Genomic DNA, 25,203 nt, shown 5'->3' with positions numbered 1-25,203 from the left:
AAACCTGTGATAACACAAGCCAAGGAAGTTGAGTAACACCAGCTAAGCCATTTCTTATTTCTCCAATATTTTTTACAAAAATATAAGTAAAAGGTAAAGATAGATTCATAATTTAACCTTTATTATAACATGCTTGTTGAAAGCATCAAAAGGAAAAGAAATTCTGAACGTCAATGCCTGTTAAGTGTAGAAGCATGGAAAATGTTAAGCATAAAAGTATTAAACATACTCATAGCCCACAGAAATAAGAACACCAATTTGCAAACAATCCTAAGTTCAAAATCCTTCACCTCTTGTTTTCAGCAACACTTAAAATCTAAGAAACACAAGGAAAATTACACACACAAACGCAGAAGTGAACATCTGCAGTAGGTCTTAAGACATCCTTCATTTCCAGCTCAAATCAAACAGATTCTGCAGTTTCAATTGACTTCAAAGTCAGTCCAGAGAAAATTTAAATGGTCAGGCAAGAGTTATCAATAAGATAAAGGTAACAGTGAAGATAGAATTTATGAGCACAGTTAAACTACTGAAAGCCTTGTTTGGCATGTGGTGACTGATGACCACTGGGGAAAAAAAAAAAAAAAAAAAAAAAAACACAAAACCCCACAACCAAAACCAACTAACAAAAAACCCCAACCAAACAAAAAACATACACAACAAAACCACCCTAAAAAGCTTTTATAAAAAGCATTAGTGTAAACAGACAAGAGCAATTTTGCTACAGTCAGAACTAGAGGTCTATTCCAAGTCTGATCTGCAGTCCTTAAGCACTGTATAGCATTAGTATCACGACAGAAACCTATAAAGATTTTGTGCAAGTCCACTGCAGTTTGGAGTAAGGCTCCTAACTGACACCTAATGTGAGGAAACTGAGCTCTGCTAAACAAGATATGAACGTCATCAGCTTCTCCAGATCACCTCCTAAAGTCAGTCTGTTCCATAATTTCCATAACCCCTAAACAATGATGTTCTAGCTATTTCAAAACTCCATCCTCCCAGGTGCCACTGTGACAGCACTCTCAGAAAGGCTAGAGTAACCAAATAACTGTCAAAAGCACTATTTCCTACATTGACAGCTAAATCCTACTTTCCAGTGTAAGCACACACACAAATACACGTACGTCTAAGAATTCTACCATTCTTTTCTAGCTTGGGTTTAAAGCTACAAATATAAGACATAGCCTAGAAAACAGGAAACGAGGTTCAGCAGGAAATTGCTTTTCTTGATTTTTTTTTTTTTTTTTTACAATGGTTCTATAAGGGGTTAAAAATATTTTATTTCAAAACTACACCAAATGATAAGAAATATCTCCTCTGGTCTTACAGAAGGGCAAAACACCTAACAGATACTACACTGATAATAAATTGAATACACTTTGCAGTTCCTTTGTTGGGGGCTGAGGCTTCCCTCTGTGACTTACTTATCCTGCTGAACTGATGTGTTTCCCTGAGAAACAGTAAGACGACTAAAAACATTCATTTCATTACGGGGCCGGCTTGGTGGGGAAGTAGGAGGTGACAGACTAGCCTCTGGGGCTCCAGAATCTGAGCTACAAGAAAAAAAGAACATCTTCTTTAACAGGTTATGAATGGTTAGAAAAGTTAAATGCAACATGGCTCAAATAGTAGATGCTCTTTTCTTAAGTGAATAAATAATGCTAGCTACTGATGTTTCCCCAAGAAGGTGAACTTAAGACTACAAACTGCTGCAGAGTACAAGGTGACACATATTCAGAGTTGACATGCTAGCAGTGAAAGCTCCAAGTAGAAAATACATGTGTAAAATGAAGAAATTTTTATAAAACTGCAGTTTTTTAGATAAATTGGTGTCTTACATGAAAAAAAAAGTTCTAAAGGACATTGTCTCAAGGCTCTGCTCATGAGTTATTAACACAAAACAAACCAAAAACCCAACAACAACAAACAAAAAACATTCTGGAGAAAAAAAACTAAGCAAACAGAAAAACCCCACACAGAAGCTGCACAGTGAAAAATATAAACAGCAACAATAAGAAATGTCCTAAAAGAAATAAAAATACAGATTTTTCATAAATAAAAGAATCTTACAGTTTTTGTTCTTTTGCCTTTGCCTTTTCCATTGTTTTCTCATAGGCTTTTCTCTTTGCTAAAGGTGAAGGCTCAGGTATCTTCTTCTCTGACAGAGACGGCTGTCTAGAACTAAAGCAAGAAGAATCTTTAAGGACATTTACAAAACTGCTTTTCTGACATTAGCTGTCATTCTCTGTTTCAGAACATGCTTCATCTCTTATTGTCTGTTTTGAATCTACAGACTCTAAATTTGTTCCTGCATTTTAATGTAAAAATACACTAAGTTTATTAACTTTCACAGTTTATCAGCATATGAAGAGCCAGAAACTAAATATGCAAAGGAGATCTACTAATTAAGTAATAAAAATTACTGACTAAAATACAGAGTATGCATCTCAAATTAAGATCATTGAGAAGATGAAAGGTCTGATTAAGATCTAAAATTTCAGATTCCACAACTTTCAACTAAAACAGACCACTCACAGGCATGAAGAGCAGAGAAATCATAACTATGCTTGATTATGAACTAAATTTTGCATTAACACATTCACGTTTCAAGAAGAAATTCAGAATTAGGCAATGAGAAAAAGTATTTCCTATTGATAATCTATTATAAGTAGAAGCATTGCTTCTCACCATCCCCTCTTGCCTTCCTCCTTGTTTTCCATCCATCCTTTGTCTCTCTAGCTCTTTCTCTGAAATAATTCCAGTTCAGTCACTGTGGTCTTTCTCCCAACCTTTTACTCCCCATTAAAAACAATGAAAAGGTCATTTGGGTATCAGCATTATTTCACCACAGTCAGATAATAAAATAAGGGAATGCTTTCTACTCTTCTGAGCTGTTTCTACAGTCCAGAACTAGCTGGACAATTGGAAAAGTAACATGTGGTTGTTCATCCTTCACACGCACCACCCTCCCAACCCCCTACATATTTAGAAATTGTTACCATTAGCATAAGAACCAGAAACATTTGCCAAAAGAGAGAAGGCAGATTCTGAAAATGCATTTATGCCACACAACTTTATTAGATAGAAAAAGTTCAGCCTGACACTAAATAGCATCTAGTTTCAGAGTTTTACAAGCCTGGATCTACACACCTACAACTTTCTGCAGGAGAAAAGCTGTACCAGTTTCCCTTGGGAGGAAGTTGTGACAGAAAAAAATCCATCTAGGGACTGGCATGCTGAATAGCATGATTTAACAAGGACAGCACAATCAGCAAGAGCTACTTGACTCAATTAGACAAGGCCAACTGTCTCAATCACACACATACTAAACAAGCCCTAATTGGAAGGTCAAGGTTGTACCTGTAGACATAGTGCCAAGAGTTTAGTGCAGACCCTAGAGTGCCCCCACGGTCTTCAAGAGACAGGAAAAGGAGGACAGGTGACAACCTGTCTAGTTTTACAGGAAAACCTAGCAGTTAAAATACACCAGAGGGGAATGGAGGGTTCGATTGTCTCAAGGCCAGAACACCTATTTCTTTGCAGGGTTCCCTCACCTCTAGCCATACTCTGCAAAGAACATAAAAAGAGGGGGAACAGGACAGGCTCTCTCTTTCTCTTTACACTGGCCCAATATGCATTTATGAATGCAAAAGCCCTTGTGGCACAAGGCAAATCATAGTACCAGCCTGGTGGCTAGATCTTTCAGCAAGATGAAAACTTGGGTGATAGTTTCAACTGCCATAATTACCTACATATCTATTGAGCAGCTACCAGATTAAATAAACCAAACCAGAAACTGGAATCCAAGTTGCTCTGCCTCATACCAGTATCCTGCATACAGAGACATGAAGCCTGCTCCCTCCTGCTCATTCTCTATCTGCCCCTTGGGACTTCCACATTCTCAGAAGGTGGTGTAAAGAGCATGATATTATTGCTAACTGTTTTTGAAAGCCTGCAAATAAAAATGTGTCAATTCTTGTGGAATGACCTTCATAAGCATAGATGTATTAAAAAAAAAAAAGAATCAGGTGTTATGATGTCAGCAATCTGAACAAAAAAGAGCAAGACACTTAACTACAGGTTTCTGGTGACCTTTTAGACTTCCCAGAATTTCAGAGACATCTGAAAAGAGCTGTCACAGGAGACCACTCTGCTCTGAAGAGGCTACTGTAGATAAGTTGGATAAAGGACAACAGCACTAGGATCTTTATAAACAGAATTCCAACCAAACACGCAGTTAGGTGCCTCTCTGAGTGACCAAAGATTTCAGAAAAGTGAATTGTCTCCAGAGTTGAGCATTTTACTTATACGCAAACAAGTAAATTTGCATCTAAGCATATATTAAGTTCTGTTGCTTCAAGAAAAATGCATATTTTGGATCATTGTTACTGCTTCTACTACGTCCTTGAATCCCACTTAAGTAAGCGGCACAAAGAAGGTAATGTTTATTTTGCAGGTGAGACCACATTCTTCTCCAAAAGAAAGTATTTTATTACAAGAGATACGATGGCACTCCATAGGATGGCCAGATGGCTCACAGACCCTTTCTTCAGCAATGACCAGTGACCAGCAAAATCAGCAATACTGAGTTCTCGTTTTGAAAAAGCATCGCAGTTACAGTGAGGAAATAACTGCAGACTGATTGTGGGAATTTTTTTATTACTTATTTACCAAAACACGATCGACAAACCCCAATATATGCAAGGCCTACTGCTGATTGATTTAATGACAACATGTAGCTAATGTTCACACAATACACAATTTTAGAAATTCTTGTTTTGCCTCATTGCTGGCTCACTTTCACAAATAGATACCATTCTAGAAGATGAAGTGAGGCAAAAGGTGGCATTACCTGAGTCTTGGATGCCAGGTCAGAGCACTTGATGTTTTAAATCTTGAAGCTTCACAAGTCTCTAATGATCTCATACTAACTGCAGAAACATGTGGTTTTCTTCACCTACACTAACCCCCAAGAGCATTCTTTCCAAGCAGATTCTACTTGTAAAATGCGCTGAAGCCATCAGCATGGGTTAATAATTGCTATCAGCAGTATTTTACTGTTCATGATTGCCACCTCAAGCACATGCTAGAAATACACAGTAAAAATAACACATTGCAAATGTATATTAGATGAAGACTGCTGTAAACACATGATGCAAATAGGACAGACAGATAATGAAAAATGCCTAATTCCAGAATCTGCAACATGAAGACAGCTATAGGGCAGTTTTTCCATATCACTGAACGTGGCAAGTGCATTCAGTTTATGCATGATTTTGTGCAATATAGGAGCTAGTACCTAAAAAGCCAAGAAAAGGATCTCTAGCAGTGAATGACTAATAACCAGCTGTGACATTGGTAGATATAAAAAGAACAGCAACAGGGAGTGAAAAAGCGAAAGTGCATGTGAGAGAGACATGTTGGCCCCAATTTAGATTTTTTCCATTGTTTCTATCTGGCACTAAGTAATACTTTCAGTAAGTAAAACTATTCTCTAAGTGCAACCTGTGGGGAACAGGAGAGGTACCTGAGGTCTGGTGGAAAACAAATGTCACTCCAGTCTTTTAAATGGGCAGGAAGTAGGACCTGGTAACTACAGACCAGTCAGCCTCAACTCCATCCCTGGAAAGGTGAGGGAGCAACTTATCCTCAGGGGTGCTTTCTCTAGGCATATCAAGGATAAGAATGCATTGGGAGCAATCAATATGGTTTTACCAAGAGGATGCTGTTGGCATGATTTCCGGGTGCGTATTAGAAAGGCTGTGGTTAGCAGTTCTCCTCCCCCTCTACTCTGCCCTGGTGAGGCCACATCTGGAATATTGTATCCAGTTCTGGGCCCCTCAGTTCAAGGACAGGGAACTGCTTGAGAGACTCCAGCACAGAGCCACAAAGATGATTAAGGGAGTGGAACATCTTCCTTATTAGGAAAGGCTGAGGGAGCTGAGTCTCTTTAGCTTGGGGAAGAAGAGAATGAGGAGTGCTCTTATTCAGATTTGTAAATATGTGAAGGGCAAAGCATTGGGAGGATGAAGCCAGGCTCTTCACAGTGATGTCCAATGATAGGACAAGGGGCAACAGGTGCAAGCTAGAGCACAGGAGGTTCCACATGAACATAAGGAAAAAACTTTTTCACTGTAAGGGTGACAGAGCACTAGAACAGGCTGCCCAGAGAGGTTGTGGTGTTTCCTCCGGAGACATTCAAGACCTGCCTGGATGCGTTCCTGTGTGGCTTGCCTTTGGTGATCCTGCTTTGGCAGTGGGGTTAGACTTGAGCTCTGCAGGCCCTTTCCAAAACCTAATATTCTATGATACGACTTTTGAGTATTCTTTCAACTTCACACTTGCATGTTCTGTTACTATACAGACTTCAGCATGGTTCACACAAATGACTCCTAGAGGTTTTACCTAACAGTTAGGGCCTTATACAGACAGTGTTGCTATGTTATATAAAGTTTTGGAGTTGGAGGCTTTGGGGTCTTTTTGTTTTGGTGCTTGTTTGTTTTGATTTTTTTGGGTTGTGATTTTGGGTTTTGTTTGTTTGGGTTTTTTTAACCAATCTCTTTTCCAAGCAGATTCTAGCCTTCTCCCTAGAATGTGCATTCCTCACAGCACCAACAGAGCAAAGGTACTAGATGAATTTTTCCCACTACTTAGGCTACTGTAAATGTACTATGCCAAAGCAAATTAACAGAATTTATATCTTTCATAACACATGACTTACAACAGTACATTTATACTTTCTGAAAATGTGATGGTAGAAAAGAAATATTATTCAGCAAGATTCCAACCTTCTTTGTGAAGTTAAAGTAATAGATTACAAGAAATTTGAAACATGCAGGTTTTTTAAAAGCAAAGGATAATTAGTACAGCATAGCAAACTTACATGCCGCCTATCTTAGAAGGTAAGCCAGATGGGGGAATAAACTCTCTGTCCCTAGCAGAAGTGTCATTTGTGTCAGCAGCCATCCCACTTTCTTGTGTTTCTGAAACTGATGCAAGAGGACCAGACAAAGAGTCTGCAGCACTAACGTCAGAGACAACATCACTGCTGTCTGCATATAGCAATTCCATCTGAGTAGTGGTCCTCCGTCGGGCCTGAAGACAAATCAAAACCAAGTTGTGACAAATATTTCACATTACATGTCAAGAGTTCTACATGTAAGCTTATCATTGGCTAGCAGTTAGCATCCACCTCAATTTGCTTGGCAACTACCTCTGGAAGCTAAAATCAAAGAGCTCACCTCTACCCTTCAGAAACACTTCACAGGATGCAAGTCAAATTGAACAGCATGAAATACTGATTTGACAATGGGTTTCCAAAGATATCCTTTCAACCAACTACAAGTACCCACCAATACTACAGGACATGACTCTTCTAAAGATTATCCAAGTGAAATGTTGTAGAGAGAAATAAAGCAAAGCTTAAATTCTTACACTGCTGCTTCAGACAAAAAAAAAAAAAAAACTCTGCTTCTTAATGTCACTTCTCAAGTAGTTTAGGTTAATATGAATTAAGATTCACTCAGCACTTCATAAATTTGTAAACAACAAAACCTCGTGAAAGAGCCAAGCTTTATGCAAGCTTTCTTTAAAGCCTGTCATACTTGTTAGGTGTAATGTTGCAGTGAAATTAAGTTCTGTTCCTCAGGTAAAGAAAGGCCACTGACAACACAGTCTGAACACAGCCATTACAAAAATTACGTTTATCTTACATCAACATATTCAGACCAAAATCACTCAGTTTACCTGCCCACAGAGCTGCAGCCCAACAAACACTACCAATAACGCAACAGCCAACACCCATATATTCCTCCAAAGACAACTGCAGTTAGAAGAGCAGAGGCTAAAGCTTCTTTGCAAACTTGGTTTATGCTCCTCTGAGCACAGAAGCAGAATCACAATCAGTGCACACACTTTCAATTTCCGCTTTCATTAATATTAAACTGCAGCCTGCCCAGATAATTACAATGGCATTGGAAGTAAGTAAGAACCTGCATATCAAACTTCTATTTATTTTACAAACTTCCTTTACATTTATGACCATAGTCATAGAAAATTGCAAGCAATAAGCATGTTCACTTCCCACTGGCATTAATATTAAACTGCAGCCTAACTAATACTAACCTGCAAATCTACTCTGCTTTGGATTGCCAGTATTTAGAACAACATAATTCGTTCTGAAACCATAAAAATTTAGCCACAAATTATTGAAAACGCACATCTGCATCATTGCTTCTCAGAGAGGACTATCACACAAGCGCACCACGTCACCTTTTGCGTGTCGTCATTAAGGTTTCTAGAGCAAAGCAAGAGCATTCTTACCTTGCTTTTGGGTTTGACTTCACCACAAAGTTTCAAAAGATCTGAAGATAATGAACTAAAAGAAAAATTGTATCACAATTAGGTAAAACAGTACTTTTGTTTTTCCAGAATGTATATTTTTGACACTTGTCTACTGAAATGGTGGGCAAAGTGAAACAAAAAAATATCAGAGGCATCTTCCAGTAGATACATGATGTGTTACAAAGAATAAGTGACAATGATTTTTATAGAACTAGATCCAGCTATATGTTAACAAAGACTGCTCACCTTCCTTCTGTCCCAGGACTATGCAAAGGGGCATCCTCATCACTACTATCTTCCAAATTTTCTAGAAAATTTCCAAAAGAGTAAAGTTAGTCTGTCCATCTACAACAAGACGTAAAAGTATTAAGTGCTGTATGAAACAACTCAATGTTGAATGTAGATGAACATCATATATAAGGCAGGGGTTTTCAAAGTATCTTGACTAATTGCTAGGCATACTGTGCTAAATGTGGTCTTCTACTTATTGTAGCAGAGCAACAGGGATGACAGAAAACCAGAAATAAATTCTAAAAGGAAATCTAGAAGAAAAAAAAAGATAAATCAAAGAGAATTAACTGTAAGACACAGGAGAGGCAGGATATAAGTCGATGGACAGTAAGGATGTCTCTACCTCCTTTTCTATTTTTATTTTTTGTAAAATCCTTGCTCCAAGACAGAATCTAGTTATAGAATGGCACAATTTGGGCTGGCAAAAAGCAAGTGCTTTTAGTATATAAGCATTTAGCTTTCAAAGCCAGATGATGCCATCATTTAAAACTACATAATTGCTTCCTAAAAACAAATTAATTGTACTACAGTTAATGTTAAAATGAGGTTGTTCAGTAGAAAAGCTACTTAAGTAAAATGGCTACACAAATCTGCACACAAAAGACAGAACCAACATGCATGTCACACACTAAAACACTCCCAAAATCAGGTTAACACATCTGCAGGCAAATGGTACAGAACATTAAGCTGAAACAATCTGTTCCATTCCAAACTGTTAGGAAACCAAACCCCCTAACTTGAATGGTATTCTAATAGTATATTTTAGCATAATTGAAAAACATCGGTAATCTACTCCTGCAGGCAAACTCCATTATTAATAGAACCATGACATTTTAAATAACCTCCAATTACATCCCAGGAAGAAAAGACAAATCCCCTGGGAGATGGTTGAATCATCATCCCTAAAGGTGTTTAGAAGACACACACAGGTGGTGCTAAGGGACATGATTTAGCACCAGACTTGGTAGAGGCAGATAATGGTTGGACTTGATCTTAAAGGTCTTTTCCAATCAAAATGATTCTATAACTCTATGTATGGTCTCCAGTTGAATCCTGGAAGGAATTAAGGGAGGAAAACGTTGCCTTCTTGTGCATGGTCTATCTAAAAAACCTCCTGAAAAATTCAAAATACCAATCTAGCACCAACATCAACAACACACTTCAGAGGTACTCCACTGCTTTATTAGTTTTAACAACATAACTCTTAAGTATAAGAAATGTATCAATAATACAGAGAACGTAGAGTCACAAGGAATAGCACTCTAACTTTTTGGTTTCTCTCAATGTGGATTTGAGACCACATTAAATCATTTCTCTATGTGTTGTCATCCTCTGCCTCCTGCAGAAGAGGGGATCTAGAGTACTGTTCCTTCCAGCAAGGCACAAAAGCAGCATCAATAAAATAAATGCATTATTTTAAAGTTTAAGATTCATATTGAGGAGATAGTACTTCATGACCTTCTCAAAGAACTTGCAGTCAGCTTTTACAAGCAACAAAATGAAATGAGAGGAGGCAGAAGAGCAAGACTCTGCAAGAGGGAGAACAGATGAAAGAAGCAATTAAATTAGAAAAGGCAGTACAGCTTGTGAATGAAGCCAGTGAATGAAGAACACCAGGACTTTTCTGCTAACTTTTCTTCATCTTCATGCAGTGGCCACTGGACAATGCAGTACACCAGCACAGATCATCCAGAGGTAATCACATTCAAGCAGCCCTCTCAAAAGCTGTATGTATATGGCTGTGAGTCACATCCATGAACCTCCAGATGTCACAGGTAGGAAGGAAAAGTAGCTCCTTCAGGAAGGAGTCACTCAGCATCACTTCAGGACCTGACTTTGTGGTCATGTTAACACTTTACAAGAGTAGATGGGCTAAGAAATGACAGATGGCTCATCCACACACAAGGCAGGTATGCAATGAAAACCCATTCTCAGGGTAAAGACTTGAGCCTGTGATGTGTTTTGCTGCAGAACGAACTCTTTTGTTAAGTCTTGCAAGTAGGTGCACAACTTCAGCTAGGAATGCCCAAACTTCTTCAAGCCAAGCATATTCAAATGTCTAAGAACTTCTGAGGATATCAGAGCTGAAAGTAGGCATCAAACACCATGGAAGTGCAATCCCTCTGTTTAGGACAAGGCTGGCTGACTACTGCCACTGAGTTGTCAGGCAGCTTAATGAAATTGGTCTCAGGATCTGCTGTCACCTACACTTCCACCTGCAGGAATTGCAGCAGGTACTAAGGGAGCCCCTGCACCAACAGAATCCCTTCTAACCATCTGTCAGTCCCAGCCTCAAGGCCTCACTACAAGTGTCTGAACTCCACACAGAAAAAAAAAAAACCAACAACCAAAACCATTTAGGCACTAATGACCTACAAAACACAAACTATCAACAGTCCGAATTTCAGTTTGGACTGACATTAGTATGGCATATTCAGATAAGATGCACTTCATATAAAGTGTTAGCATAGTCCTAAGAGGCTTAAGTGTTTTAAAAGCCTGAGTTCATGCTTGCAAAGTGTTAAAGAGCTTCTTTAATTAGATATACTCAAATATTTTGATGGTACAGCTACTGTTTTAACACATTTAACAAGCATCTTTTTACTGCATCCGGATGCTGTTAATAAGCAAAAGCCTGTTCAGGGCAAAAGAAAATGCAGTGGTAACTTCCTGGCTGGAGAAATATTGCTCTCACTCCAGCGGGGTGAACACACACACACATTTCCACACATTAAGAGGCTATTTTAGGTATACCATGATATTAGGCATTGAGGTTCCTGAATAAATACTGGCTGTAGGCAGCAAGATGCCCTGACATAGATCTTATGATGTCATCTCTCAGAAAGCTGGCGAAGTTTTTACCAGCTTACACTAGATGATGACCTATACAGTTTCAGGCAGTCTTGTGCTCTTGAAACCTTTCAAATGCCTATGCAAACTAGCACAGGACAGAAAAATGGCATTAAAAGTAACATAAGATGCTACAAAAAGAATTACTACTGATATCAGGATTTTTTTTTAAGTTTCAAGCACAGCTGATTTTGGGGCTAGAAGGGAGGGAAGAAAAGTGTAATTTATTGGGGAATCGTTTAAAAGTAACATCAACAAAAGACTCATTTCCTCAGTGACATCAGTGAAGTCAGTAACTAAACCCATGTTGAAAAAAATAATCAGATATAGTTTGCATTCTGTACAATATTTATATTACAAAGCATGCTATCTGCAAAAGGTTAAAAATCACCTGCATGTTAACAATGTTTTTTGTCAGACCTAAAAAGATGAGCAGAATTTGTTACAACTACAGCAGCGCAATACAGCTTTATGCAGCCTGACCATACTATGTGTTTCTCAGTAGCAAGCTGTAAATTTGAAATACAGCTCTGTTTACTGTGCTCACTTCTTATCTGACAAATCTTACTAACACGAAGGGCTATGAGTAGTTTCAGAAAGGAAGAAATGCTCTGTAAGCTCATGGTAATGAGTACATCTACACGCAAACTTGACACACTCACAAGTTCTAAGATGCACCAGTTAGTGAACGTGAATGATTAGTAACTCATGCAGCTGTACAGTACACAGAGAGCTAAATATACTTACCCATCGGTATGCTATCTAGGTCTGTGTAAATAACAGCAACAAGGAAACAAAAGCAACACTCCAATCAAAATATATCCATTTATAAAAAGTAGTAAAACAGAAGTACTTAATGTATTCTAAGTTTTCCTTAATATCATCTCCTGAAAAGTAGAATAGATGCCGTAACAGACATCTAATGCCACTTTCAAAATCACTAGGATATGATAATTGAACAGGATTTCATATTTAGAATTTCACATTCAGAAGTTAAAATCATACCAAATCATAAATGCATAGTCTTCTGTAAAAATAACAAGCAGATTATTTAAATACTCTCTATAATAAAAACCCCCTTATTTTCGGCATTTCATTGCTGAGGAATATACTTTAAAATGACACACATGCACATCATTGTGAAATGGAGCTTAAGATGTTAAAATACAGCATCTATTCAGAAAAGAAATAGCCTAAATGCCCAGCACAGCATGCACAGAAGGCCAACATGACATGCGGTTGTCTATTCAGAAAAAATGATGACAAAATTACCTTGCAAAGCATGACCCAGCAAAGCATCAAGTTCAGGATTTAACTCAGCTTTTTCTTTTAGCATATGAAACAGCAGCTGGTTTTGAGTAGCACTAGTGATTTCTGTCTGCTTAAGGCGTCCCTCAAGAACCTTGATCTGAGCTTCTTTCTGAGCTGCCTGGAGACCCTAGGAGAAAAAAAAAGATGACAAATGCTTTACCACCTGTCCTGGGTTAACACAGCCCACTCTCACAAGTTCTCCTGTCCCCATACAGATGGAAGGGAAAGTTACACAGAAAAAAACCTCTCTGTTGAGATAAAGGGTTTGAGATTATATGCTACACAACTACCTTAGCAAAAGCAGAAACAGCAGCAGAAGCCAGCAATAAATCCCCCCGACCCAAGCACGCAGCAGCCAGCACAATGGAAGAGACCATCCCCCCAGAAACAGCAACCAGTACAGGAAGCCTCATGTTACAATCTAAACTTCAAGCCCCATGATATTTGCTCCAGCCAGCACTTTCTTTTTGAAGCTGGCATGACATAAGTAAGGTATTGAATTTTTACATCAGCAAATTCAACTCAACCCGTGACACCACAACTTAAAGATTACCTTAAAAAAAAAAAAAAAAGACTTCTAATTGACACAATCACTAAGCATTCACTTAACTGTGCTCCTTGGACTCTGCCTTGCATATAAATATGCATCTAGTGACTAAGTTAGACATAACTCCCAAGTACAAATCATAGATTCTTTGCATTAAATTAAGAGTAACAAGGAACTGAAAAGTCAGCACTTCAATTTTTCACAATTACTTTTTATTATTACCAATGCTACTCTTAAACAGTAAAAGGTAAAATAAAAACCAAAGAAGAGAGTCACAACCAAAAAAAAAAAAAAGCCCCAACAAAAAGCCAACCCCAGAACCATAGTCTTCCCTACAGAATCACTTAGTGAACTTTCAGCTTTTGCTGAAAGATAGTATGGCTTAACGTAAGAGTCCATAAGACCAATGGATTACTGGAAACTATTTAGTCGTAAAAAAATACAGTCAAGGTAATCTACTGAGAATGGTTTCCAAATACAGAAAACAGTAGGGAAACAGGAAGGTACAACACACCTTCTTGTAGGACAATGGGACCTTAAGTGACTTGACAAAAAAAGTGTAGTGCTACAGACTTACACATTAGATTTTGATTTTATCATGATCTGAAGCCAAAATGTCAAAAGACACATTTTGTATGTGGAAAAAAACAGTAGAATAGATAGCAGTCATGACCAGTTTTGCAAGGTAATGTACCTACCAGTCTCCTATACAGTAATTACATATCAAAAAGGAGAAAAACACTAGTGGAGCTTTTTATCATAATAAGAGAAATTGTTGACAGAGCAAGTCAGAGGCACTTTTCTCATTGACTCAGCAAGAATTTGATATCTATTTGACCTGGAAAGGGCTGGGAAAAAAATTAAAAAAAAAAATAATCGAAAGCCTTTAATTTACAGATGCCAATGTGATTGTGGGAATTTTCTTTTCTTCCTCCCCCTACTCCCACCCTCTAAAAACCACAGTAACAAAATGAAAAATGTAAAAAATGAACAGAAATCTGGGCAGTGGGACTGACCCAAAGTCCATTTCAATAGCTGTGAAATGTTTTGTTTGATCCAATGACAATGTGCCTCCAGAACTGAAAGAAAAGCAGCACCAAGAGCATATGATACATGTGCCTGGGGTTATAAACTGCCAAATACTAATTTTGAAAATATTACTCCTCAAAGCTTTCAGAAAGTTCCTATTGCTCTACTTTCAAGTAGAAGTCTGACTAAATTTTGCCATGAATCAACACATACCTTAAAAAAAAAATAAAATTTTAAGGCTCATCTTTTAAAGAAGCAGCTAAGCCAGTCTTTAAAACAGATCCTGAGCTTTCTTTAGGAGCTTGTTGAAAAACATAGAAAGAGATTGATTTGATTATGAAAAGCTAATACTCTCATGTTGTAACATGAGGCAATTTATGAAGCGAAGTAGGGTCTATTGGGAGTTGAAAAACAGGCAACAGGTTGAAGAGGACAGTACATCTCAATGGCCTTCACACTGAGAACCAGCTTTGCTCTAACACATATTAGTCAGTCCTGACATCAGCACAGCTTTACTTCTGATACATGACATAGACCTGGCACACAGATTTCCATTAATTCCTTACTTTATTGATACCCATTGTGAGGAAGTGATCCAGCAAATATCGAGCTTCCGTCAAAGTGCAAGCATTAATCACTGCTGTTACGTCCAAGGTCTCTCCTTCTTCCTACGTGTGCAACAATAAAAATTGTCAGATTCTGAAAAATGCCCCCCCCCCCCTTTTTTTTTTTAAGCATTACGTAATCATTGGAAACAGAAACAGTGAAGAAGCTGCAGTATCACCCAGTTCATCCTCCTGGTATGTCTAAACCATGCCTGAAAGTTCTATTTTACAAAATATTCCCGAAACACCCCACAGTACAGATTCTGCAGCATTCCCAATTTCTTCCAATGCCTCAGTTTCTTTTCTATTAGAAAGCTCTAATCCAACTCCCACTCAGACCACTTCTTTCGAGAAGCTAAGATAATCACAGAGGATACAAAAATTAGTGCATTTCTTCAATCTCTGCAGTCTTCATGCATTTGAACATTTCTCCCTTTAGTCTTTTGCTCATCTTTCTTCTAATTATTCTCAACAAGTATTAAGCACTCCAGTACCTCTAAGAATTAAGTGTTTTGGGCTCACTACTGCTTTACTAGTAAAGTCCTGTAACTTTGAACCCTGCTATCTGAAATTCAAGAAACGTGTAAAAGCACACATTAGGCCAAGATGGGAAAGAAAGAACTCCAGCACTGTGATATAAAAGTATTAATATGTATTACAGTTCAGACTTCATGTTACCACATGCCAAGAGACCAAGGAGACTGTATGTCGGGAAATCTTCCTGCTAAATCATGTGAGGTATAAGACATATTTTAAGATTTTTCACATTTCCATTTCACTGCTCTTCAGTGCCCAGTACAGGGGCACAATGACTTCCCTACTCCTGCTAGCCACACTATTCCTGATACAGGCCAGTATGTCCCTGGTCTTCTTGACCATCTGGGTGCACTGCTGGCTCATATTCAGACGACCATCAACCAGCATCACTAGATCTTTTTCACCAGGCAACTTTCTAGCCCCTTTGCCCCTAGCCCATAGCATTGCACAGGGTTGGTGTGACCCAAGAGCAGGACCCAGAACCTGGGTTTGTTAAACCTCATGCAATTGGCCTTACTCCATCCATCCATCCCATCCAGATCTCTTCACAGAGACTTTCTACCCTCAAGCAGATCAACACTCCCACACAATTTAGTGTCATCTGCAAACTTACTGAGGGGGCACTCAATCTCCTCATCCAGATCAAGAGAGGGGAAAGATGTCAACAAATGCAGGAAGAGGATATAAGCTGTTAGACTTCAGTCCCAAATTATATTAATGCCATCAGAATAGAAATCATCAGCTTTGACATGTAAATGATTTATAGTCTTAACTTGCATCACACTATTGACATAAAATCTCAGATCTGAAAGTTCAGTTATATAAACACTCTTTGTTTCAAACTTCACCCAAGTTTTCACCGTTTTTCACTTCATGGCTCAATAATTAGCCAAACCAAAATTCACTTCTAAACGAGAATGGTTTCAGGACTGATGTAGTTTTTTTCTTATCTACATTTTACCATTTTTGCAATATTTGACATACCTTTGCCTCCTCCATTTGCATAATGTTTGCTTGGCAATCAGAAATGCTGTCATTAATGTAGTCGATATTCGCAGTTAATGATTCCATCTCCTCATTTATGTTTTGGACATTTCTATCTGCTTCACCACCACCCACATCCTTGATGATTTTGTCCCTTTTCTTTGAAAGCTTTTCTCTTCTTCTTGTAAGTTCTTCACGTTGCTATTTTCCCCAAAGACATAATATTACATAAGAAGGAATTAGCATATACCATGGGTATTTAAGCAACATTTTGTTTTCCTAGTTTGTACTTTAACCAATATATGATTTCTACAGGAAGAAGTAATATAGGCAAATATATTAAGAAATCTGCACATGACCCAACTAATGTGCTTTTTATTTCTTGCTAAACACAGTAGTCCCACGGTTCAAATGCTTGTTAAGAGTGTCTTCAATGACTGCAATGGATTCCAAGTAATTTCCCCTATGCCATTATCACAGCAACTCATTTACAGTGAACATAAATGTACTGCTCTCCTGATCTAATGCAAAGATACAGCCAATAGTGCATGGCAGATCACCTACCGTAAGTAACCTGTTCATATCTGCCTCCATATTGGAAATTGTCATCTTCTGCATAATGATATCAGTCACCCTGCGTTCAAGTAACTGCCACTTCATCCTGGCTGCCCTTGAGGAGTAAACTCTGCTTGTCACTGCTTTTCGTTGATATTTCTTTCTGTGATAAATTCAAGAGAAACATAGAGCAAAGTCTAAAGCAGTCCAATTACACTGCACACAGTCCTGAACTCTACTATACTGTAATATATTACATTTGAAAAACAGGTACTATACACTGTTGCATCTCTGGGATGCACCATTGAAATCAAATGCCACCTAAGGGCTGTTCCCTGTTAATAAAGGGATCTGCTTCAAACCGCAATGGAAGATCACAAATAAACCAAATACATAAAATTGTGTTTTTCTTTGTACTTAAGAATACTGCAGGCACTGGACTACCAAGGGCATTTCTCTTAATTTAAGAGTATAGATTAACTAGATTTTGAACTTCGGGGGTTTCTTGAAGTTATTGTTCCTTCAATGAATCTAATACTATTCCACTCTATCTTAAGCCCCCCAAAATTGAATTGCATTTGATACCAGGATGCCCCCCCAAACACCCCAAAAATGCCCATTTTGTGAACACCACAACAGCAGTCTGAAAAATAACAACCACTACAATGTGTACCATGACGAGATTATCTGCTAGAAAGTTCATGCTGTTTTTAGTTCTCCTAAGAGAGTACTAAGCAGCTTTAATCCTTACCCTGTTCCATTTGTTGCAGTTACAGATAATGCTTGAACTCTTGCAACAGGAATTCTCATCTTCTGCTGCACTGCTGCTCTTGAACCATCATGCTCAACCAACGAGCTAGAACTTGCTTCCTGTATAGGATGCTCAGGCAAGCTCAGCTTTCGACTTACTTTTCCTGCCACTTTATCAGACAGAGGCCTTACTTGCCGACGAAGGGCTGTAACCTGAAACAGAGTGCAGAGACAATTACTTCTCCACAAAACTGTTACTCTAAGTTACATCAATACAATAGGATTTTGTTTTCCAAGATGCATTAGTTTTACCACAATACCTCTTCCGTTTTGCGACGTAAAATAACTTCTTGATTTCTTTTCTGAGCTTCCAGAAGCTTGAGTTGATGCTGTGAAAAAAATACAAGTACGACATGGTATTTTTTTTCCATTATCTGCCATAAGGACTGTATTGTATAAAAAAAGACCTTTACACACTAATACAAGTTTGCAAAATTGTTGTTACATGAAGTGACATGGTCAAGTCATAATTGTTTCTTGTTCTAGAGCAGAATGGAAACAACCATTTTACTAACAATTCTCAAGCAAAAAGAATATTTGCATGCATGTAAGGAGATAGTAACAATTTTGTGAAAGTTCACTGATAAAACAATACGATACATATTCAATAAGTTTCTATTTTGTGTCCCACTCACTCATCACCTGAAGCTAGGAACTTAGTCATCATTGACATTATATCAAACTATATGCATTTTAACTGATGAAAATACACAGGTATACATCTGCCTTAGTGAATGCATACATACAGTGCATGCCTGCAAGCAGTCAGATCCTAATGATAGATATTTATTCTAAATTAAAGTTCTTTATCTGTCAAATCACCTCTCGTTTGCGTTGCTCCTTTTTAAGTTGTGCAATCTCTCTATTTCTTCTAGATTCAGTCATTCTAGCTTTCTCCTGCTCTTCCTTCATTTGCTTCATCAAGCGAACCTGTAACGAGGATGTCACTTGGAAAAGTTGTTCACACAGAAGTGCTGTTGCCTGCCCTCACATACAGTTTTTTCTTCAGACTGCCATCTTCCAGTATATTACATGCTTTTAGCAATTTCTCTCCTCCATCTAATGTGCCTTCTTCTGTCAGTGCTGAATAACAGCTAACAATAGCAGTGCAAGCTCTGCCATGTTTGATATCGTGATTTCCTTTCATTAAACCTAAAAGCCATCCCTCTCCCCCAGGAACAGCCTAGTCTTCATTTTCTGCTTTCAGACGTTTGAGCAGCTGGCAGAAAGAGCAGTCATCTGGCAGATAAACACGATCCATTTTTCAGTAAACACTCATTGTACATTTCAGTATATAGAAATATACCTTGGTTTTCTTCATCTCTGTCACCTCCTGCTGAAGTTTCCTCAGTTGTTTTTCATATTGAGACTGATTTTTAAGCAATCGTGCATGTTCCTTTTGCGCTGTTTGAAGTCTCTGCAGCTCTTTATTCATGGCTTGGAGTTTCTTTTCATATTCTGACTTGATTTTTTTTGCTTTTTCCTCTGAATAGGTCTCTACAGAACCTAAAACAATAGGGAATTCTTAATCTGCTTTGTTCAGGCTATTTTCGCTTTGCCAACTGCAGCAGATGACTACTTCCCTCCATGTTTAGCATTATCCATATTGAAAAATGTAATTTGTCTCTAGCCTCCTGTCACTAGCAGTGCTTCAAACTTTCCACCTTGTATGTTTTATTGCATAAAGTATCAACACTTTCCTTCTGATTTCTTTGCACTAGACAATAAGTATCTGAGCATGTGATGACAGATACACATGCTTTTTCACACACAAGCACAAAATCATAGCAGCAGTCCCAAGAGCCATCAAGCCTAGTATCCCTTTTTTGGCACTGATGAAAAGGAAAGGTCTAAGAATATATTTTACATGATTTTCCTGTTTCTTTGCAACTATAAAGCATATATAGTATATTTTATAAGAGGAAAAAAAAACAAACAGAATATTTTTCCCAGTATTCTCCCAGGGTTCAACTATTTGTGGCTTTGGACTTGCTGAGTGTCAGTTTTTCATCTCACTACTACTACATATACAAAGAAATTTGGTAAGGAAACTAAGTTAAACAGCTTGGAAAGGCCACTGATCCTAGAATCATAGAATCAGTCAGGGATGGAAGGGACCACAGGGGTCATCCAGTTCCAACCCCCCTGCCATGGGCAGGGACACCTCACACTAGATCAGGCTGCCCAGAGCCTCATCCAGCCTGGCCTTAAACACCTCCAGGGATGGGGCCTCAACCACCTCCCTGGACAACCCATTCCAGGTTCTCACCACTCTCATGGGGAAGAACTTCTTCCTCACTTCCAGCCTGAATCTCCCCACTTCCAGCTGTGTTCCATTCCCCCTAGTCCTATCACTACCTGATATCCTAAAAAGTCCCTCCCCAGCTTTCTTGTAAGCCCCCTTCAGATACTGAAAAGCCACAATAAGATCACCTCGGAGCCTTCTCTTCTCCAGACTGAACAGCCCCAACTCTTACAGTCTGTCCTCATAGGAGAGGTGCTCCAGCCCTCTGATCATCCTGGTGGCGCTCCTCTGGACACATTCCAGCATGTCCATATCCCTCTTGTAACAGGGGCTCCAGAACTGGATGCAGTACTCCAGGTGGGGTCTCACCAGAGCTGAGTAGAGGGGGAGAATCACCTCCCTTGACCTGCTGGCCACACTTCTCTTGATGCAGCCCAGGATCTGGTTGGCTTTCTGGGCTGCAAGTGCACATTGACAGCTCATGTTGAGCTTCTCATCTACCAGCACCCCCAAGTCCCTCTCCTCAGGGCTGCTTTCCAGCCAGTCACTGCCCAGCCTGTATTTGTGCTTGGGATTGCCTCAACCCAGATGCAGGACCTTGCACTTTGTCTTGTTGAACCTCATGAGGTTGGATTGTGCCCACCTCTCCAGCCTGTCAAGGTCCCTCTGGATGGCATCCCTTCCCTCCAGCATGTCTGCTGCACCACACAGCTTGGTGTCATCAGCAAACTTGCTGAGGGTGCACTCAATGCCACTCTCCATGTCACCGGCAAAGATGTTGAACAAGACTGGTCCCAGGACTGAGCCCTGAGTGACTCCGCTTGTCACTGGCCTCCACTGGGACATGGAGCCATTGACAGCCACTCTTTGGGTGCAGCCATCAAGCCAGTTCTTTATCCATCTTGTGGTCCACCCATCAAACCCATGTGTCACCAGTTTGGAGACCAGGAGGTGGTGTGGGACAGTGTCAAAGGCTTTGCTCAGGTCCAGGTAAATTACATCAGTTGCTTCTAGTTCTTAAATGTTTATGCAAATAAAAAGAAAGTAAGGAGGGTGGACTGGGAAAGAACTTTTAAATGAGAGCTCCTAGAAAATGGAAAACACTTATTCAACTTACTCAAAATCTCTCAATCTTGGTAGAAACTAGAATGAGTCAAGTATGATTTACTGACATTATACGTGCAAACCTATTTGCGTTTTCCATAATTTATCACATCTTGAAAAGGAAGCGAAGGAAGTAGCAAACAATTCAATCTGAATAACTGACATAACATATAGATTGAAATGCTTTTCTATGTCTTACCCAAGTTTTGAAGAACTTGATCTCTTTCGAGCTGAGTGTCTCGAATTTTATGTTGTAGCATCATTAGTTTCTCTTCATATTGTTTTTTCAGGGTCTGCAACCTTCGCTGGCTGTTCTCTAGCTCATCTATCAGTTTCTGCTTAATGGCTATTTCACAGGTGATGTTTGCCAAGTCAGCTTGATAATTCTCTAAAATAAAAATATATGAGTTATCAAAAATTAAGACTTCTGCTAAAGTAACAGCACAGATCACATAAATATAGACAACCCTTGCAATGTTAGGGTCATTTCCTGAAATGCAAATTACACACAGGAGAATTCTACACAAAGAAACAATGCAGCAAGCAAAACTCTTACGGGTGACTTAACGATAAATTTTCCATAAATGCTCTCCATCCTAGAACTGGGAAAGAAGTACAGAAAGATACCTCTCATTTGATCACAATTGTTCATATGTTGCGATTACACTTAAATCTCACTACTAATCGATCCTTGCCCATGCAAAAAGCTGTGAGACTTCAGGCTGTCACACATAAAAAACTAGAGCATCACTGTCATTCTTAAACACAGAAGGTTATAAAAGAAAAATCTGACTGCTGGATGACTCCAAGGGCAGACTTTCTCTTCTCTAGCCCTCAGAAAGATACAGCCAAATTCTGAGAAGAGAGCAGAGCCACTTCAATCATGGAAGTGGAAAGGTGAATGAAATGAAAAAAAGAGTTCTACAACTGCTGCTGATGGTTTGTGTGACCCTCCAATAAGAGGGAGCCAACAGTCTCGGTCTGCCAAGTTGGCTTGACTCACATAATAAAAGTGCTGGTGATGCTGAATACCTATAGCAGAATCATGCTCTTAGGTACTCGCCTGTGACAAAACTGAAGAAAGCTAGTGGACTTCCAATCTTTCCATACTACATTCTACCCATTTCCAAATTAAATGAATGGGAGCCACCATCTTGGTTATTAATCCCCAGATAAATAATAACTCAGTAACCTTACACTTTGGATACTGTTACCAAGGAAGAAACACAGTATCAAACATCTGATGGCTTTTGGTCAATTCTAAAGCCATCTTGGGGACACCTGATTAGATGTCCATTACACGTTTTTTGCACTGTAATTTAAAAAAAATCCCTGGATGCGTAATCCAGACACAATTACGGACATGTCAACACACTACTTTGCATACTAAACCCCATGGAATAACAGAGAAAATTTGTAAAATTCTACAGAATATTGCACTGAGATCACCTTTTTCATCAGAGTCAGAATCTGATTCATCTGAGCTTTCGACAACTTCCATGTCATCTTCATCCTCCTCATCTTCCTCTTCTTCATCCTCATGATCACTTACCTCCTGAACTTCCTCCTATAAAATATATGAAACAGAAACATGTTGAAGCACATCCACAACACTTTTCCATCCCTCAGTCATCTCTCACTGTGAAGCTATTGTATTCACTTGACCCATTCCTAATTTCCTTTCTTGTAAATCTTTAAATAGAAAATGAACAAATAAACCAAACATTTCTAAACACTTACTGCTTCCAATTCATTATTCTCTCTTTCCGAAGTGCCTTTTTCATCTCTCTTCTCCTGTTCGTTATCTGTGTTATCTTCTTTAACACTAGCAGAAGAGGCATAGACACAAAATATTCAAACTGTGTGCGTACTTCCCATCTCCCCATAAGTTGTAATTCCAAATAAGATGAAAAACAAAGTGTAGTCAGACAAAGGTACAGGTGTCAGGCATGGGCGAAACACAACTTTCAAACTCCCACAGATAAATAATGATTAATTGTTCTTAATCTTAGCTTGCAAAACATATTAACGATTGGCACATTGGTTTAAGGCATACGGCACTGCTGGTATATTTGTGTAGAAGTCGCAGTGTAGCCAGAATGGCTTTTACAAAACAAAGAACAAACATTGTGTGCAGCTACAACATACATTGCAGGCATTACTACACTCTCAGACCATAACAGCCTACTGTGCTTACAGTCATCTGAAAATTTATGTATAAGCCTTAAACAATATACTGATTTATCATACTGTAGCTATCCTTTTGATCAGTTATCTACGTTGACATCAAGAGAATGATCAAGATAGGTATTAGTACAACAATCCCAAGAAATACTGAATTATTGCCATAGGACTGTCTCAAAAAGAAGCATTTCCCAGCTATTAAGATTACAATTTAGTATATTTCCATGCTTTTGTTTTTCAAGCTAGGATTGAAAACTAAGTTAGAAGTCAAGTATCTCTTTATTCTTTCCTCTCTTGGCAATCTGAACTGTAGTGATGGTTTATACATATTACAGCAGGGGTTTTTTTGCTTGTTTCATCTCAAAGGCTTGGTGCATTAGCCATTAGGACAAGTTTTAACATTTTTACGTGCATATTTGAGACACCACATGCAACTGTAAAATACAACCCAAAAAAAAAAAAAAAAAAATCAATGGCACTCTACAAATTGTGATGGACCAAGCACCAGTTCCTGTAGCACAACACATGCAAAATCCAAATTATCCCAAATACATGGGAACAGGGCTAAACACCACAGATGATGATAAAAAAAAAACAAAAAATGCAGCAAGGATAGCATAATGTGGAATACACCTCACATAACTTCAGTTGCATAAAGTTTATCAAGTTATGTGCTGTCCGATCAGGCATGGTAACTAAAAATACACATCGTCCTCCACTGACAACAAAAGGAGGTCAGATTTGAGGTCTAAATCTTAGACAAATCCAATACTTAGTACAATGACAAGAAACATTCAGTAGCTTTACAAGACTATAATTTGGAAAGTGACATTTAAAAGCCAGCTTCAGAAGAGAGCTCTAGTTAAGTGACACCGTGCTCCTGTGCACAAGCTTTTTCTTTTTGTATGCTGCTTTTTAACCTGTTCAGTGCTAACTGGTTCTTTATGCCCCATTCATCACCAGTGAAACCAAATCCAGATATAGAGGTATATAGAGATATATATATGCAAGACAGAAAAATTTTGCTGAGACCGTCCAAATCCACACAGCAGCCAGGGAGGCTTGAAGTAAAAAGCCTAACCAGTTTTGTACAGAGAAATGTGCCAAACAGAGAACACCAAGTCACAGGATCTCATTTCCACAGCTTCTCATCTTACTCGGCCCAAAACCTGTTCTGTTTTATGTTGGTTAACAAGCCTAAACAATAACAGATCTCATCTGCAATCTTCAGACTGAGGCAAATCTCCAGTTTCTGTTTTGCAGGCTCACAGCAGATTGCTAACCACTACAGAGAATTTGTGCTTTAACTAATAAGAAGAAACAAGAGAAAGGAGAGCCAGCAGCTCTCCCAGGCAGAACTTTACTGCTTAATTTGTGTGCCACTGATCCGTGGATTCACATAATCTTCATTAATTCAGTCAGGGTATTTTTGGGATCAAAGTAGATAGCAGAAAAATAATGACTCCTTTACACCCATTTTTAATGGGTATATTTCTATTTTTAGAGCCCACACATTAGCTGCTCTCTACAACTACGTTAGCTACTGCTCTGACTGTAACTGAACAGAAGAAAAAAACAAAAAAAACAGTCAAGACTTCAGTTACGTTCTTTTAAAAATATAGAAGCAGACTAAATTGAGATGTGGCGGTCCAAGGCCTTCTTTACAGGCATATCCTGTTTGCTATACATTTTATGCATGAGCTACTGTGCCTTCCTCCTGCCTTTCAATTTATACAGGCCATACAAGAAAGAAATCTGCCTAATTCTATAGCAATTCTTAAAGGCCCCACCTCCCCGCAAACACTTGC

The 25,203-nt window shown here is 38.7% G+C and overlaps 1 protein-coding gene across 1 annotated transcript in view; it reads right to left on the bottom strand.

Annotated features, from left to right (window-relative positions):
• Nucleotides 1-25,203, bottom strand: part of KIF21A (kinesin family member 21A) — a 50,815-nt gene that overhangs the window by 12,415 nt on the left and 13,197 nt on the right. Inside the window, exons 9-24 of the mRNA XM_054399783.1 lie at nucleotides 22,952-23,036; nucleotides 22,661-22,778; nucleotides 21,411-21,599; nucleotides 19,169-19,368; nucleotides 18,685-18,792; nucleotides 18,123-18,191; nucleotides 17,804-18,015; nucleotides 17,062-17,215; nucleotides 16,498-16,698; nucleotides 14,938-15,039; nucleotides 12,757-12,922; nucleotides 12,232-12,252; nucleotides 8,590-8,650; nucleotides 8,323-8,377; nucleotides 6,884-7,095; nucleotides 2,071-2,181 (exon numbers count right to left, since the gene is read on the bottom strand). Coding sequence (XP_054255758.1) covers nucleotides 2,071-2,181; nucleotides 6,884-7,095; nucleotides 8,323-8,377; nucleotides 8,590-8,650; nucleotides 12,232-12,252; nucleotides 12,757-12,922; nucleotides 14,938-15,039; nucleotides 16,498-16,698; nucleotides 17,062-17,215; nucleotides 17,804-18,015; nucleotides 18,123-18,191; nucleotides 18,685-18,792; nucleotides 19,169-19,368; nucleotides 21,411-21,599; nucleotides 22,661-22,778; nucleotides 22,952-23,036 — 2,064 coding nt within the window. The remainder of the gene's footprint in view (nucleotides 1-2,070; nucleotides 2,182-6,883; nucleotides 7,096-8,322; nucleotides 8,378-8,589; nucleotides 8,651-12,231; nucleotides 12,253-12,756; nucleotides 12,923-14,937; nucleotides 15,040-16,497; nucleotides 16,699-17,061; nucleotides 17,216-17,803; nucleotides 18,016-18,122; nucleotides 18,192-18,684; nucleotides 18,793-19,168; nucleotides 19,369-21,410; nucleotides 21,600-22,660; nucleotides 22,779-22,951; nucleotides 23,037-25,203) is intronic.

The sequence above is a fragment of the Indicator indicator genome, chromosome 3 (genome assembly GCF_027791375.1).
Source record: "Indicator indicator isolate 239-I01 chromosome 3, UM_Iind_1.1, whole genome shotgun sequence".
NCBI classification, from domain to species: Eukaryota; Metazoa; Chordata; class Aves; order Piciformes; family Indicatoridae; genus Indicator; species Indicator indicator.
The sequence above is the reverse complement of the archived record's forward strand: the minus strand, read 5'-3'. Positions and strand labels throughout refer to the sequence as shown.